The 16,795-nt window shown below is 38.7% G+C and overlaps 3 protein-coding genes and 1 long non-coding RNA gene across 6 annotated transcripts; 3 read left to right on the top strand and 1 right to left on the bottom strand.

Annotated features, from left to right (window-relative positions):
- On the top strand, positions 1-4,546 carry LOC135618448 (uncharacterized). The gene is made up of 2 exons (XR_010489011.1): positions 1-493; positions 4,367-4,546. It is a non-coding gene; the product is annotated as an uncharacterized LOC135618448 (long non-coding RNA).
- Positions 4,547-5,969: 1,423 nt separating this feature from the next.
- LOC135618984 (GDSL esterase/lipase At1g28570-like) lies at positions 5,970-7,610 on the top strand. The gene is made up of 5 exons (XM_065120507.1): positions 5,970-6,300; positions 6,369-6,587; positions 6,659-6,807; positions 6,881-7,157; positions 7,238-7,610. The coding sequence occupies exons 1-5, from the start codon at positions 6,069-6,071 to the stop codon at positions 7,423-7,425; spliced, it is 1,065 nt and encodes a 354-aa protein (XP_064976579.1). The 5' UTR covers positions 5,970-6,068; the 3' UTR covers positions 7,426-7,610.
- A 1,208-nt stretch (positions 7,611-8,818) lies between these two features.
- On the top strand, positions 8,819-13,134 carry LOC135618982 (GDSL esterase/lipase At1g28600-like). Of its 2 annotated transcripts, XM_065120504.1 has the most exons (6): positions 8,819-9,195; positions 9,275-9,490; positions 9,887-10,035; positions 10,156-10,432; positions 12,219-12,483; positions 12,724-13,134. In XM_065120504.1, exons 1-5 carry the CDS (start codon positions 8,943-8,945, stop codon positions 12,467-12,469), a joined length of 1,146 nt encoding a protein of 381 aa, XP_064976576.1. In that variant the 5' UTR covers positions 8,819-8,942; the 3' UTR covers positions 12,470-12,483; positions 12,724-13,134. The 2 variants fall into 2 exon arrangements, with proteins under 2 accessions (XP_064976576.1, XP_064976575.1); XM_065120503.1 differs by lacking the exon at positions 12,724-13,134 and having other exon boundaries at positions 12,219-12,666.
- A 1,212-nt stretch (positions 13,135-14,346) lies between these two features.
- Positions 14,347-16,795, bottom strand: LOC135618983 (probable protein phosphatase 2C 73). Of its 2 annotated transcripts, XM_065120506.1 has the most exons (6): positions 16,706-16,795; positions 16,235-16,596; positions 15,789-16,079; positions 15,296-15,413; positions 14,982-15,205; positions 14,347-14,857 (listed from the first exon to the last, which is right to left on the bottom strand). In XM_065120506.1, exons 2-6 carry the CDS (start codon positions 16,475-16,477, stop codon positions 14,681-14,683), a joined length of 1,053 nt encoding a protein of 350 aa, XP_064976578.1. In that variant the 5' UTR covers positions 16,478-16,596; positions 16,706-16,795; the 3' UTR covers positions 14,347-14,680. The 2 variants fall into 2 exon arrangements, with proteins under 2 accessions (XP_064976578.1, XP_064976577.1); XM_065120505.1 differs by having other exon boundaries at positions 16,235-16,744.

Here is a 16,795-nt window from a genome sequence, read left to right as displayed (position 1 = left end):
AGGGAGGAAGCTGCAGCAGCTAAGGCTGCAGCACCTTTGTTTCCTGCAGGAGGAAACCGATGAGAGGAGGTGTGGGGCGTCGGGAAGAAGAAGAAGAAGAAGAAGAAGAGGGAGAAAAGGAGAAAAGAAGAAGGAGAAGAGAGGGAGGTAGCTGCAACAGGGCTGCATCACCTCTGTTTCCCGCAGGAGGAAACAGAGGAGAGAAGGTGTGGGGCGTCGGGGAGGAGAAGGGAAGAAGAAGAAGAAGAATAAGAAGAAGAAGAGAAGAAGAATAAGAGAGAGGAAGGGGAGCTGTGGCAGCTGCATTTGAGAAAGAAAAGAAAGGAATGAGAGTTGGGAGAAAGGAATCAGTGCAGTGAAAAGGGCTGCGGCGGTGGCTGCTACGACCGTGGCTCCAGCTGCAACCATGGCTGAGGCTACAGAAGACGAAACATGGAGAGGAGATGGAGGAAAAGTAGAAGAAGGATTCAAGCTTACATCTTCTTTTCGAAAGGCAAGTGTCTTAAACCTATCTCTATTGTGATATTATCTTTGCTTGCTTTGAATATAAAAAATTTGAATTGTTTTAACCTTGCATATGATATATTCCTTGTTTAGACATAATGATTTAAATCTGAAAAACTTTCGAGATTCTGACTCATCCATTTTGTTTTAGCTATAAATCTATATACTAATTTTTAATTTGGATAAAATCTATTTGATCTAAATATAAACTTATAAACCTTTCTATTAATAGCTTATTTGAAGAATTTAAAGTAAATTTATTTGCCCAAACTTCTGTTTTAATTGGCCTTATAGATTTTACGAAACAGAGACGATAACTCTAACCTTTTGATACTAAAATACTTATAAGTCCCTATTCGAAACTCTGATAACAACAAAACTTACTTTGTTGAAAACTAAACTCATTAATCTTTCTTTTGATATATGGATTGAAAGATTTATAATCCAAATTCCTGCCTAATTTTTTATTGAAGCCAACCTTGTGAATTTTACAAAATAGAGATTTTGATCATTGGTTACCGAATTATTTGTAATTCTCTATTGGAAACTTTAATTTATATGAAACTTATTTTATCTGAAAGTAGATTAAAATATCTTTCTAATAATACATTTCTGAGTAATTTAGAGCATAATTGGTTATCCAAATAATTTATGCATTGTGCCTCTTAAATTCTATCAAAAATCGAGCTTTGGTCGATTTTGCCTATTCATACATCATTTCTTTTGAAAATTGATTTTATCTAGCATTCTTTCTTTAATTGAATTTTATATTACTGATTTGAATTCTGGTATGCTCTTGTCCTTAAATTATTTGGATTCTTGAAACCTATTATGTAAAGTTTATATTGTATCGTATTATTTCGTATTGGCACATGTATGTTCTATTATTCCGCATGTGCTTCCGATATGTGTCAAAATCCTTGTATGCTCGTCTTTATTTTCTTTTAAATTTGAATGCATTTATGAAAGATTATATTTGTATCGTATTGACTCATAAAGGCACATGTACATTTTATTGTTGAGCTTCCGATATATGTCAATTTATTGTTCATAATGCCCTTTTGTACTCTGGTGTTTGTGGGAGTATCTGGACTTTTGCTAGAAATGATAAAGGGATTATGCTTAGAGCCTACGATGCTCTACTGACCCCCTCTGACTTCACCCAAATGTGAGTGTCTAGAGCTCCCTATTGTGGGAGACTTCTTTCTGATGATCATCCAGAAATGGATGAACCATATTTTGTTTGTGAACCCACTGTACATTCTATGTATTTGATATAATATCTATAGCTTTGGTTATGTGTTTCTATATGTGCTTTGGATAGAATGATATGACTGCAACGTCAAATATGACATTTGAACTTCTATTTCGTATTTATTCTTTGATATGCTCCAAAATGCTTCATATGTCGTTGATATATTCTGAAATATTTCACATGCTATTGATACGTTCCAAAATGCTTCCTATGCCTCTGAAATGTTCATATGCCATTGATACACTTTGAAATAATTTATATACCATTAATATGTTCTGAAAATTTTTATTTGTATTTGATATGCTCCAAAATATTTCATACGCCATTTATAAGCTCCAAAATGTTTCATTCATTATTAATATACTCCGAAATATTTTATACCGAAATATTTCATTTGCCATTGATATGCTCTGAAATATTCCATATGCTATTGATATACTCTAAAACATTTCATACGCTATTGCTATGCTTCAATTACTCTCTATTCAATTTGTTATAAACCAAATATGTTTTGAATGAAATGACATTTGCGATTATGTATCTAATGAGATGGTACCCTTGAATCTCTTGTATTCTGCCTTGCATTGTGATACCTTATTTGTTTGAAACTATCCCTTTTTGTTCTAAATATGTTTTGCCACTTGCTGAGCTTTGTAGCTCACTCCGTTGTTATATGAATCTTTCAGGTTAACTTATCACTCACTGAGATGTTTGAATTGAACTAAGGCAGTAGAGAGCTATTCAGATTTTGGGCAAGTCTTATTGGTTATTATGTGGTTGTTGTATAAGTATATTTTGTATATAATGAATTATTATCGACATATTTGAAATTGATATATCGTGTAAACATGTTAAAAGACCTCTCTCGTTTGGAATTTCAGAATGTTTAATTTACGATGACATAAACTTATAGTAAATGGTTAGAGTTCTGATTATATAAATTATTTAGCTTATGGATTTATAAATGTTGTTAATATTTTGTTAAGTTGGCTTGGGTTTCCAATGTGAATTATCGAATGATGTGATATGTAATTATAAACTGCACAGGTTTTATGGATATGAATTTGATTGAATGTTTCTCAATATCCTCAAATGTTAGTTTGGATCCTCGATTGGTTTATGAAATTTTTTTAATATTATCGATTCGAGGGGTCGTGACACTTGCTCTCACCCTTGTCGTTGTCATCCACTCTGTTTCATCCCTGCATCTTTGCTCTCATCTCTGTTATCTACTCCCATGGTGATTGTTAAGTTCTAATTATCCCTTGTGTCGCTCTACATCTATCGATCTTTCTTCTCCTCTAGAGGTGGTCATTAACGAGGCATCTCGCTCTCCATGTCCGAAGCTCTCCATTATGGAGGAGAGTACTGTCTCGACACCTTCATTTGACACTATCATTAGAAGTCAAAAGTTATCCTCATCTCTTATTTCGAGTAGATGAGCGACAAGGGCTTGGGTCGCAAGGCACAGGTGATGACCAACGAGAGCAACAAAAGAAACAGGGAGGGGAGATAATGGGTAACATATGATAACAAGGGACGGAGGCAACGACCAACGAGGTGAAAGCTAAAGTTAATTTTATCTTTGAAAAAATAAATGATACTACATGGGAATAAAGTAAAAGATTAATATATTTTTTAAAAAAATTACCTTTAATAGTTCAATTTAAAATGTGTTTTAATAAGTTGTGCTCTAACCCGAACTTTATTTTGATATGTTTAGTGAACAAATGACATATTGATTATGCTAAAAATATGAAATTTCTATGGGTAACTACATTCACATGAAAGGTCCATCACTTGAATGTTAACTGTAAAGGCAATCAAAGGTGGTTTAGAGCATCCAAGAATGTAATTTACTTTATGAAGAAAAAAAAGATGGCAACATACTTAGTATAAAATTATTTAATGTCAAATGTATTTGATATTATATCTAGAGTTTTTGTTATGCGTTTCTATATGTGCTTCGGATAAGAATGATATGAATACAATGTCAAATATGATGTTTGAATTTTTATTTCGTATTTGTTCTTTGATATGCTCCGAAATAGTTCATATGTCGTTGATATGCTTTGAAATATTTCATATATTATTGATATGTTCCGAAATGCTTCCTATGCCTATGAAATATTCATACGCCATTAATGTACTTTGAAATATTTCATATACCATTTATATATTCTGAAATATTTTATTTGTCATTCATATGCTCTGAAACATTTTATACGCCATTGATAAGCTCTGAAATATTTTATTCGTTATTGATATGCTCCGAAATATTTCATACGTCATTTATATACTATAAAATATTTCATTTACCATTGACATACTATAAAATGTTTCATATGTCATTAATATGCTCCGGAACATTTCATACGCTATTGATATGCTTCAATTACTCTCTATTCCGTTTGTTATGAATCAAATATGTTTTTAATGAAATGACATTTATGATTCTGTATCTAATGAGATGGTACCTTTGAATCTCATGTATTCTGTCTTGCATTGTGATATCTTATTTGTTTGAAATCGTCACTTTTTGTTCTGGATATGTTTTGTTACTTACTAAGCTTTGTAGCTCACTTCGTTGTTATATGAATATTTCAGGTTAGCTTGTCACTCACTGAGACGTTTGAATTGGACCGAGGCAGTGGAGAGCTATTCAGATTTTGGGCAAGTCTTATTGGTTATTATGTGGTTGTTATATAAACATGTTTTGTATATAATGAATTGTTATCGACAGATTTGAAATTGATATATCGTGTAAACATGTTAAAAGACCTCTCTCGTTTGGATTTTCAGAATATTAAGTTTAGTTTACGATGATATAAACTTGTAGTAAATGGTTGGAGTTCTGATTGTATAGATTATTTAGCTTATGGATTTATAAATGTTATTAATATTTTGTTAAGTTGGCTTGGGTTTCTATTAATATAAATTATCGAGTGATGTGATATATAATTATAAACTACATAGGTTTTATGGATGTGAATTTGATTGAATGTTTCTTAGTGTCCTCAAATGTTTGTTTGGATCCTCGATTGGTTTATGAAATTTTTTTAATATTATCGATTCAAGGGGTCGTGATACTTGCTCTCACCTCTGTTATATACTCCCATGGTGATTGTTAGGTTCTAATTGTCCCTTGTGTCGGTCTACATCCATCGATCTTTCTTCTCCTCTAGAGGTGGTCAACGAGGCATCTCGCCCTCCATGTCCGAAGCTCTCCATTACGGAGGAGAGTACTATCTCGGCACCTTCATTCGGCATTATCATTAGAAGTCAAAAGTTATCCTCATCTCTTATCTCGAGTGGATGATCGACAAGGGCATGGGTCACGAGGCACAGGTGATGACCAACGAGAGCAACAAAGGAAACAAGAAGTGGAGATGATGGGTAACAGGTGATATAATAAGGGACGGAGGCAACGACCAACAAGGTGAAAGCCAAAGATAATTTTATCTTTAAAAAAATAAATGATACTATATGAGAATAAAGTAAAAGATTAATATTTTTTTTTAAACTTTACCTTTAATAGTTCAATTTAAAATATCTTTTAATAAGTTGTGCTCTAACACAAACTTTATTTTGATATTTTTAGTGAACAAATGGCATATTGATTGTGCTAAAAATATGAAATTTCTACGGGTAACTACATTCACATGGAAGGTCGATCACTTGAATATTAACTACATTCACATGAAAGATCGATCACTTTCACATTAAAGGCAATCAAAGGTGGTTTAGAGCATCCAAGAATGTGATTTGCTTTACGAAGAAAAAAAAGGATGACAACATACTTAGTATAAAATGATTTCACTGTATCATAAGATTTAATCGATTTGTATAGATAATGGAATTATTGCTGAGAATTAACCGTCATGCCACTTGACAATCGTGGCGTATTGGTAATAAAGACAAATCCATTTCTTCCACAAATCAACCACATCTATCATATTTTCTCATGATGATCATAAAAATGTTGATCTTCTGCCTCACAAAACAATTAGCCTGAATTATAAAGTTGATCTCAAGGTAAATTAAAAGACACTTATTGCTCCGAAAAGTCAGAGCACGCCGACAAATTGGCTGTGCCTGTTGCCCGTGTGGCCATCAAGCAGCCACATTTCTATGTCTCATAGCCATTTATTAGTCGAAAGAAAAGGGTCGGCCGCATGTCCCTGTCAGAGCACGAAATTCTGCTGCGTACACCGCGTCCGAGAATAGAAGAGACGAGAGATGGTCTAACCACGTCCACGCACCGCATCTTTCCCCTGCACAAGCTACTCCCTCGATCCCCAGCTCGGAGATGGCGTCCTTCGTCTCCCTGTGTTTCTTCCTCCACCTGCTGGTCCTCCCTGCTGTTCTCAGCAGCAGTTACCCCGCCATCTTCGGATTCGGCAACTCTCTCACCGACACCGGAAACTTGGACTTCTTCTCCGGTGGTACGGTGGCCGCTAGCCGACTCCCGTACGGTGAGACGTACTTTGGTCATCCCAGCGGCCGCTTCTCCGACGGGAGACTCGTCATCGACTTCATCGGTTGACAAAACTCGCCTTTTTTTCACATCCCTCATGCATAGGCTAACGTGTTTGCGTACTTGTCGCAGCACAAGCCCTGCGGCTTCCGCTGGTGCCGCCGTATCTTGCAGGGAACAGCAGCGAGGACTTCAAACACGGAGCGAACTTTGCGGTCGGAGGGGCCTGTGCGCTTGGCAACGCCTTCTTTGAGGCCGAGGGGCTTAACGTGACGTGGCAGGATTACTCTTTGAGCACTCAATTTAAGAGGTTCGAGCACCTGTTACAGCGATCCACCCCTTCGCTCCACTGTAAGCTTGTCTTCTTGGGTTAGATTGACATCTAATCTCGTACGATAACATCTGTCATGTATTATGTGCAGCATCACAAGACACCATAAGCAAGTCGTTGTTCCTAATGGGCGAGATGGGGGTGAATGACTACAATCACCTGTTGTCCGAGAAGGCGGCTAAAGATCGCATACGAAGCTACGTCCCCACGGTTGTGCAAGCGATCGGTTCAACAGTCACCGTGAGCCAATGATCTCGCTGCCTTTTGTTTCAGATGATCTTTCGTTATCTGAGCCTTCTTCTTTGGTTGATAGAGTTTGATCCGCAAAGGGGTGGAAACAGTGATGGTGGCTGGGATTATCCCACTGGGATGTAGCGCAGTATACCTCACGGTCTTCCAAACCCAAAGCGCGGAGGAGTATGATCCAAGAACAGGGTGCCTCAAGTGGGCGAATGAGCTCTCACACTACCACAGTCTCCGGTTGCTCAAGGAGCTGAATCGAATCCGAAAACAACATCCGCATTCCAAAATCTTCTATGTTGATTACTATTCGGCTCTGATGCCCGTCTACCAATCTCCGGAACAATTTGGTGAGATATATCCACACTCCTATTCCTCCAAGAACGTTGTTTGGCTCATCATTCGGTAATCACATCGCATATAAGCGCAGGGATGAAGGAACCTCTGGCTGCGTGCTGCGGAGGTGAGGGGCCATACAACTTCAACGTTTCTGTAGGATGCGGTCATCCAATGTCAAACTTGTGCAGTGATCCCTCAAGCTATGTTAGCTGGGATGGATTGCACCTCACAGACGCAGCTCACGGGATCGTCGCCCGCCACATATCAAAAGAATTGTAGTTTCAGTGTATGGAAAGAACAGTACGTAACAGTTGGTAAACAATAAGTGAGCAACACATATTGTTGGCTTCACATTCGAATAAATTATGCAACACTTATAGGTTGCATAAAATCCTGTTTGTGTCGAAGACATTTTGGGGAACAGATTAGATAAGATAAGAGAAATGTGAGACTCAGTTGCCACACTTTTTGAATCGGCTCCTACATAAGACAGATTCAAGTTTAGGTTATCTATCATAAAGGAATGGGTCTCAGGTTGGCCAAACGTTAATATTTTATTGTTTTTATTTCTTTTCTTAGGCATGCAGTAAATAAAAATAATGCAAGTTTTTTTATTTATTTTTATTTTTATTTTTATTTTTATTTTTTAGATTAAGGTTGGAAACTTGATTCCAATATTTTTTTTAAAGATATTTGCCACTATAATTTAACTAAAAGAAATTTATTAAATTATTAAAAAAGATTATTTTCATGAAAAAAACTCATCTTTTTGGTTTTTTTCCCACAAGGTGTCAATGTTTTTTTTTTTTTTCAAGATAGTGTCCTTATATTTTATAATCTCGTAAATATCGCTCGGCCTTTATCACTCGTCACTTTTGTCTCGTCACTTCTCTCGTCGCGAAGCCATGTCACCTTCGTGTCATTTACCCTTCCCCACCCTTTCTTGGAACATCACATTTCGTCTCTAGCTTCCAAGATGATTGTAACCTTGGGAGCAAGAGGTGAGGGGAAGCATAGGCAAAGGGTAGTATTGAGATCAAGTATCCGAGGTTATCTTGGGAGCAACACCAAATAAAGGCATGAAATAAGAAAGGACAAGAGCCATTTACTTGATTAGATATGATAAATGATGAAGGAGCTTACTGTTTAGATTCTCAATTTTACTATTCACAACACTTTGCTATTCATAACTTCTTAAAAAATTAATAGCATAATATTTTACTATTCACAACCCTCTAATTCTATTTTTACCTCTCTAATAAAATGGTGTCTTTTGTGTTATTACAAACTATATATAATCCTAAAGACATTAAAGTACTATAATAAACGAAAAAAATTATTTTTCACATCTTACTCTTCCATCTTTAATTCATCTCATTTCATTATTTATCTTGTTTTCATCATTTTACATCATCTCTAGTGATTAAGAGGAGATGATGAGAGGAAAAAGAAGAAAATAAAATAAAATTATAGGTAAAAAGTGAAATATTTGATTAAGATTAAATTATCAATTGAGAACATATATATGTCTATTAAAAAGAATAACTTAGAAATATTCAAAATTCTTGTAGATTTATTAATAATATATATATATATATATATATATATATATATATATATATATATATATATATATATATATATATGTGTGTGTGTGTGTGGAGCTACCAAGCAGACCAATTATTAAGACGAAGAGGCTGACGCTCCTCTGTTTCTCTATTATACATTTCGCTGCTTCCCTCTTTCGCCGCTACTTGTCAACGCTCTTCCGTCGCCAGTTGGAACCATTCCCATCCATGGCTTCCGTTGCGTCTCCTCCTCGCCTTCTCCCTCTCCTTCTCGCTCTCTCCCTTCTCCTCGGCGCCCGCCGCGCCTCCGGCGGCTGCTACTCCGCCATCTTTAGCTTCGGCGACTCCCTCGCCGACACTGGCAACGCCATCCGCCTCGGCGGTCTGGGAGGCCCCACCGGCACACCCCCTTACGGCCGCACCTTCTTCAATCGCCCCACCGGCCGCTTCTCCGACGGTCGCCTTATCGTCGACTTCATCGGTCCGTTTCTACTGCCTTATCTCTCGTTTGTCCGGTGAAGGACGTCTGTGTAAGAGTCTGAATGACTCGATTGGTGCAGCCCAAGGATTGGGATTGCCTCTGTTGCGGCCGTATCTTGGAGGAGGGAGCAGCGAGGATTTCCGGCAGGGGGTTAATTTTGCGGTTGCCGGAGCCACAGCGCTCGATCTCTCATTCTTTCGCGAAAAGGGGATTCAACCTACGTGGACCGATAAATCCTTGCATGTACAGATCCAATTGTTCAAGCAATTGCTGCCTTCGATCGCTGCTGGTCGGGGTATGTATGCCTTACTTCCTTTCTTTTCTTTTCTCTTTCCTCTTCTGATTTTGTCTTGGTTTTGGTAGCATATGAACCATGGATAGGGTTCTGTTTCTGCAGTAGTGTTTCTCAAGATAATATTAATGATGTCTGATTCTGTTAGAAAAAATCAATACTGTTAATGAGATTATGATCAACAGTAATCGATCCAGCATGTGGAAGCAAATTAGAGTTTGCTATGTGCCTTGGAAATGGATGATCAGGCTAAATTATTGCAGGAATTCAAATTGCCATGGAGTATTCTTTTATTGCACAATTGTTCATTAAATATCATGTTTGTGCTGATGAAATTTCAGTTGGTCAAGAGTTGTATGCCGGAATTGTTGATTTTCAATGTCCTGTATGTAATGCCAGATCCCAAGGACGTCTTGAACAGTTCATTGATCTTGATGGGAGAGATTGGCGGGAATGACTACAACCAACCCTTCTTCCAAGGAATAAAAGTGGATGAAATAAGACCCTTCGTTCCTAGTGTCATCAGCGCAATTAGTTCAGGAATCAATGTGAGTTTTCTGCTGTGGATGTATTAGTAAATTTACCATACATCATGTCTTTTGGGCATAATTTGGTGCATTTGCTCAAGGATTGCTTCATTGAACTCTCATTTTTCCTGTTTTGGTTAGGATTTAATTGAGCTTGGGGCAAAGACATTGTTGGTTCCAGGGAACTTTCCAATTGGATGTGTTCCAGTTTATCTAGATATCTATAAGAGCTATAATGTTGAAGAATATGAATCAGACACAGGCTGCATCAAGTGGTTGAATGAGCTATCCAAGTATCATAATCGCTTGCTCCTGGCTGAGTTGGATCGGCTTCAGAAGCTTCACCCAAATGTCATGATCATATATGCTAATTACTATGATGCCATGATAAGCTTTTTTCGTGCTCCAGAAGTCTTTGGTTTGTATCTTTTCCCTTCCAAAGTTTACTAATAATTCTTTTTAGAGAAAATAGTGCTAATCATATTTCATAGAGTGCTTATACACCAACTTGATTTTGGTGCAAAACTGCATTAGAAAGAGGAGTGTTTGCTAATGATAAGTAAAAAATTGTTGGGTTTGAGGTTTCTTCGACAACCATTATACTTTTTATAAAGCGCTTCTTCACCAACTCGATTAGGTTTAAGCTACATTACAAGTTGGATTCTTTACTAAAGCTAAATATGACTTCTGGAGTTTGAGGTATCATTGACAGCCATCAAAACTTAAAACATCCCTAGAATATGGATGGGTAATGTTTTAGTGCAGTTATGACTTCCAAAAGACTCGAAGTATGCCTTATCTTTGATCAAGTTTTCACTCTTCAGAATTATTGTTCTTAAAATAATATGCTTCCAAAAGTATGCAATCAAGCTTAAAACTACCTGTTTGGCTTTACTAACCATTTCCTTTGTGAAAACTAAGATTCTTTGCAAGTGTCTACTTCTTGAGTCAGGATCTGGCACATCATGTTGGAGTCTTGAAACTTTGTTGCTTGTTTTAGATTTTTTCATTTGTGAATATATGATTTTTTCTGCTTCATGCATTGAAGAACAAAGAGCTTTGTTATGTTAGATATTTCAAGTGACTTTTCATGAGTAATCCTCCATCACAGAGTTGAATATTTCTGATAACCATTCCTGGACACTATAATATGTTTTTTTAGTATTATTTGTTTTTGCAATTTCAGTCATGAATAACCACCTTTTTTTTTTCTTATTCTGAAATATCTTTGTGCAGTGGATCATCATCAGCCTCTCCTCTTGGAACATTCTTTTATTTTGGAGTAGTAATCTGAAATGATTATGTAGTATTTGAAGTTTGAGTGGTTCTAATTTGAGTTGCATCTTGTTATAGTTTTATTAGGAAAATTAAGAATATTTGAATTAGATTTGATTTCTCACCTTCATAAGAAAAAAAAAACCATATATTTCCAACTGTTTAAATTAGAAGAAAATGATTAGTTAACCAGGGTTACCTTTGTCTTGATAATATCCAATTTATTTAACACCTTCGATAATATTTTATTGTAGCAAGGAAATGTCGACATGGGGAGCCTAAATCTGTAAATGGAGATGAGCTGAACAACTTGAATGATTTAGGAAGTTATTTTTCATTTATACCATGAGATCTACTGAAGCAATCAACTGGTTCTTCAAATTTCATATTCCTTCTGTTGATTACATCTTTGAATTCTGGTTCTTTCTACTTTAGAAATTGTTCCCTATAATGATAAAAGGTGGTAAGGGCATGTGGAGCTTACACGAAATACAACCAAACTGCTAGAGCGATCAGAATTGGTTGACTTTATGATGACCCCATGAAGCAAGTGGGCTGGATTATTGACTGGGTAGTGTTGATAGCACCAATATCTGACATACGTTATCTTTTTAGGGGAATAAAATCAAGGTTTGATTAGCTTGAGCTATTCCATACATGAACCTTTTGATCTGCCAACAGGTCAAAATTTGGGGATGGTTCAGGTAGCTGAACCAAGAGGACTCGGACAAAGTTCCTACCCCTGGATGACAATTAATATGGATGTTTTGGAAATAGAGGATGATCTTATATTCTTTAGAAATTATATGTTAAACTAGGAAAAGAAATCCACTTCAAAGAATATTTTTCAGATTGATCGCTTTACTTGTGTTTTCTTATGTCAGAATCATTTGTTTGATTGAAACTCCGCGAAATTTGTGTGGCTGCAGGATTTAAGGCTCCTCTGCACGCGTGTTGTGGAAGTGACGGCCCATATAGTGTCAATCGAAATGCTCCTTGTGGTCATAGAAATGCAAAAGTATGCAGTGACCCATCTAGTTCTGTCTCCTGGGATGGCATTCACCTAACCGAGGCAGCTTATGGGACAATCGCAAGCAGCTTGTTAGAAGGACCCCATGCCAATCCTCCGTTAACCCGGGCATGCTCAAGCACTCGACAGAACGCAGTGGATGACTTCTAGCCAACTTGAATCAGGTACGATACACAATTTATTAGGAACAATACACCTCCATGGTTATTCTGCCTCCAGGTGAAAGTTGATGGTCGGAGTCATGATAGGTCAAATCTACGTTCCTTTCGTTTATGTATTTATAGTTTTCGACAGTAGATACCACAATGTTAACTTATAAGAGACCGTATATCTGTGATTCAATCTCACAGCAGAGTGGATAGTGATTGCTTTAAAATGTCATATACACAAACAAATGATTGCAGGATCTCCACAACAACTTAAAGCGACGCATCGATCAGCATCTTTCCACTCTCGAGGCTGACACGAGAAAACCTGAGGTGAGCGCTAGTTTTGGAAGTATTTATGGTTACCGTTCTTAGAGGGAAGTATGGGTGTGTTCACGCGTGGCTCGAGGATTCTCGAACTGCGTCTTTTTAGGTGGAGAAAGGTTTTGGTTGCTAGTGAATTATTGAGAATGTTTGGAATCGTTGGCTTCTTAGTTCCCTCTTTCCGTCAGATTGGGTAGCTAAAATCACTATTAGGCCTATGTCGTTGGTGCCTTATGATGATAATGGATTTGAACTCCCCATTTCTCGGGAGTTTCTACTACTCGATGTGCCTACGCATTTTTAATAATTAGGTTATTGGATAATAGATGGGATTGGCTTATTGCAGTTGATTATCTAGAATTTTCCATTGTCAGGTTTTGCCGTTGCCCACTTATACACTCTTATCAATATTTCTTTCAATTTTCGTAGGCTTTTCATTATATCTTACTCGGATACCTCGTCAATCTAACATATAGATTTAGTAGGTCACGTGGCTCTTTGCATCCAAATAATACTCGACAATTTTATGAAACTGTTTCCGCATATTCCTAGCAGTGTAATGAAGTGATTCGATTCCCTTCGAGAAAACAGAAACAAAAAGAGAAAAAGGAAGAACTTATGGTTTGGTCACAACTATACACAGACAGCCGGCCACCTGTTATGCATAGACATTTCTCACATGGTCCCAACAACAACTAGAGGTGAGTTTGGTCAAGCCTGGCGACGCATGACACCAGACATTTTAGCCAACAGCTGAAGCTAAAATTTCTTTCAATTGGAAAAGCTTTGGAAAATGACACATAAATAAATGGTGTAGAACGACGGAGCTCTCTATTCTCGTGTATTGAGAAGGTTGCGTGCTTTATTGTTGGGTCCAGCCGGCTTGCACAATTGGACCTATTGACCGAAAGAAATTAAAAAAATAAGAGAGAAGGTGAAGAAAATAGATAGTAGCATGCGGCGGATAGAAAAAAGAGGAGAGAGAAAGTAAGGTTTCTGAGTTTTTTGCTTGACGATCGGTGGCTCAGTTTCGGCTCAAATTTTATGTGAAGAATCCTTACAGTAAACTCTACAATCCTAACGGTGTTGATCTATAGTTTACCTTCTCTAAAGTACTTTCCTACGATATCCACTATGTGAGACCTAGAATTCTATTTTGAGGAGATCCATTACATATTGAAGATATGTTTTCTTGAGCTAAGATCTATGATCTTAATATTATTCTGATCCTTTAGTTATTCTATAGAAGACCTACTGTAAACCCGTTATCATTATTATTGATAGTGAAAGTTTGAGGTGGACTACGGTCTCGTAATTTTTCCCACAGGGTTTTCCACGTTAAAAGATTTGGTCTCACTGTGTGATTGATTATTTGCTCTATTGTTTATGCTGTGCTGGTTGATATTTACATTTGGATACCAAGTTGATATTTTGACGAGGAACCCATTTTGATACGTAAAAAGGAAAAAAATATTCTGCTATGTTTCTTCCCAACATTTACGAGGAGCTGTTACTCGCTCTGTAAAGTTGTTTAGAGACCAACCAACGCAAGTTAAATTCTATGATGAATGGTGTATCTCCTTCCTCCAAAAATAAATCATACATGAAACTTGAGGTTTTAACACGGAGGAATCAAATTTGTCTGTATGCTGACAGCTCAAGTACCTTGTCATCATACCCCGGACGATTAGATTCCTGCTGCAGATTGCAGATGGCAGCACTCGAGCTTTCATTAGCTAAAAAGGACAGGAGAAATGGTAGTCATCGAAGCATGTTTTCCGAGAAGAAAAGAAAGCCCAAGAGGAGAGAGCCAACATGTGAACCAAGGAAACACAAGTCGACGCATGGATTATTGATCTCCTCGTGCTTTGCTCGCCTGGTGGATTGCCGACTACAATGTGGACTGTAGAAACATGCATATGGCAGAGCAGTCATCGGCTGCAATCCCTCTCCTCTTACGTTTCCATGCACAGACGGCACGCTCCACTAGCCTTTTGGCTGCCTTTCGCCTGTCCTTGGTCGATGACACGATGTCCACAGCTTCTTGGTTGGAGATGACATCCCAAACCTAATCCATTCGGTGCAAGTTAATGTCACAACAAAACATGTAAATTGCTTAGTTCTAGAGATTTAAGGGCACTCGAATGCCAAAATCAATGACTTGATGATCCAATAGAGCCGATGGCACTTACCCCGTCAGTGGCGAGCACCACGAATTGATCTCTGCTGGTGATGCTCCTTTGAGTCACCTCAGGCACAGAAATAAGGCCATAATCTTTGATGCAGTAATCTCCAAATGCTCTTGACATCGCCAATCCTGGCGCATCCTCATCCGGCAGCCACACCCTGTGCACGCCGGGTTCATCTCGCAGACACAACACACGGCCTTTGCTCTCGGTTATGCGCTCGGCTTCCTCTGAGATCAACAGAGTCGACATTAACACCCTACAGAGAACATTATGTTCAGAGTTCAGATCTCATGTTACGTAATCTTTCTCCGACTTACGAGGTAAGTTAGGCTTGAAATCGATCGTAAGCTGGATGGGAACCAAGCTTCCGTCGTCCGAGGTTGTCGCCAACACAGCACGCGAATCACCAACGTTTGCTATCACCATGAGTTCACCCTGAGAAGAAATCAACAGACAGAAGCTTCATGCAGTGCCTAGAAAGATAGCTGCAGGCTCATTAGTATATCTGGAAAAGGAAATGGTTGATGTGCAGCTCATGCTGTCATCAGTAAATCCACCATTTCTCGGTTTGGGAAAGAGGTGAAGTCATAGTAGTCATCACAAAATATAGCAAACATGGGACAGCTAAAATCAAACGAACAATGCCCGGAAAAAATCTCCACTCAGATTCCAATCCATCGAGAAATGGTGTATCGGCGTCGATCCTCTAGCAATCAGCATCAGATGCCTCACAAGTGACCAACTCAAGAAAAGGAAACAGACGGAGGTGGCTTCTTTCGAGTGACAGAGCTCAGAGTAATTGGTGATTACCTGTTTGACGATGGTGAGAGCAGTGGTGCCACTGTGGAAGGAATCCAGACTTCGATCGTGCTCGAGCTCCTTATCGACGACGCCGCAGGCTCTAAGATACGCTTGCTTCCACAGATCGAAATTGCAAAGCTTTTTATCAGCCACCAGAGAAGCCAGAGCAAGCGATTCCTGCCAGTTGCAGAGCAGAGACGAAGGGAGCGACTTCAAGACCTTCTTTGCCACATAGTGCCCCCATGGTCCGTGACCGTCGAACACTCCACAAAACATCATGTCTTCTTGGCATCCAAATTCCTGTTAGCCAATCCATTGCTTGTCTTAAAGAGAACGATGGATAAAGCAGGGATGGAGAAGTAGAAGATAGACAACCACTGGCAACAGCTACAAGCAAGAAACTAGACCGAGAGGGCACGGATACCCATGCAACGCGATCCAAGGAACGGCCTTACCTCCCAAACGATGGAGCAGTCCTGATTCACCCCCTTTTCCCCTCTCTGCGAGAACACCGACACCAAGCTCTTCGACCCGGCGCTCCTGATGGAGCCGGACGACCGCAGTATCATGTCGTTCTTCTTGGCCTCGCTTCTCAGCTCATCCGCCGCCTCCCTGCCTTCCTCCGCCCCCGTGACCTTCCTCTTCCCTGCATACAGCGACTTCGCGAGCCCATTGAACAAGGACGAGATCTGCCGCATCGGTCCTCGGCTCACAATCTGATCGAGATCGAGCTACACAAACCCGACTCCCCTTCTTTTATAGGGAACTTTTTTCCAAGGCAAAGTTGGAGCTTTTGGATGAAGGAAAAACCAAGGTACTGCAACCAAAACGCTTGAAGAAAAAGGTTAAAGCTTTGGCAAAGTTCGGATTTGGTTACGCTGGAAAAGGCTGCAGGAAGCCATGGCTGCCTTGTGAGAGCTTCTCACCTGGTAACGTCGCCGCCTGTTGGAATCGGTCCTCTTCCTCTATGTCTCGCCCCTCTTATAGCTACCGCGAGTGATGCCACTTCTGTGAAA

This window comes from Musa acuminata, chromosome BXJ2-8 (genome assembly GCF_036884655.1).
Source record: "Musa acuminata AAA Group cultivar baxijiao chromosome BXJ2-8, Cavendish_Baxijiao_AAA, whole genome shotgun sequence".
Classification (NCBI taxonomy): domain Eukaryota; kingdom Viridiplantae; phylum Streptophyta; class Magnoliopsida; order Zingiberales; family Musaceae; genus Musa; species Musa acuminata.
Note: the sequence above shows the minus strand (reverse complement) of the source record. Positions and strands in the feature narration are given on the sequence as shown.

What these genes read in the sequence shown, in the direction of transcription:
- LOC135618984 (XM_065120507.1), top strand. Translation starts at nt 6,069, where the DNA reads ATGGCGTCCTTCGTCTCCCTGTGTTTCTTCCTCCACCTGCTGGTCCTC. An exon ending in ACTCGTCATCGACTTCATCG is followed by an intron (nt 6,301 to 6,368) that starts GTTGACAAAACT and finishes TACTTGTCGCAG; the next exon opens with CACAAGCCCTGCGGCTTCCG. An exon ending in CCAATCTCCGGAACAATTTG is followed by an intron (nt 7,158 to 7,237) that starts GTGAGATATATC and finishes ATATAAGCGCAG; the next exon opens with GGATGAAGGAACCTCTGGCT.
- LOC135618982 (XM_065120504.1), top strand. Translation starts at nt 8,943, where the DNA reads ATGGCTTCCGTTGCGTCTCCTCCTCGCCTTCTCCCTCTCCTTCTCGCT. An exon ending in CCTTATCGTCGACTTCATCG is followed by an intron (nt 9,196 to 9,274) that starts GTCCGTTTCTAC and finishes CGATTGGTGCAG; the next exon opens with CCCAAGGATTGGGATTGCCT. An exon ending in TTCGATCGCTGCTGGTCGGG is followed by an intron (nt 9,491 to 9,886) that starts GTATGTATGCCT and finishes ATGTAATGCCAG; the next exon opens with ATCCCAAGGACGTCTTGAAC.
- LOC135618983 (XM_065120506.1), bottom strand. Translation starts at nt 16,477, where the DNA reads ATGCGGCAGATCTCGTCCTTGTTCAATGGGCTCGCGAAGTCGCTGTAT. An exon ending in TTTCAAGCCTAACTTACCTC is followed by an intron (nt 15,206 to 15,295) that starts GTAAGTCGGAGA and finishes TGTTGATCTCAG; the next exon opens with AGGAAGCCGAGCGCATAACC. An exon ending in TGGTGCTCGCCACTGACGGG is followed by an intron (nt 14,858 to 14,981) that starts GTAAGTGCCATC and finishes CGAATGGATTAG; the next exon opens with GTTTGGGATGTCATCTCCAA.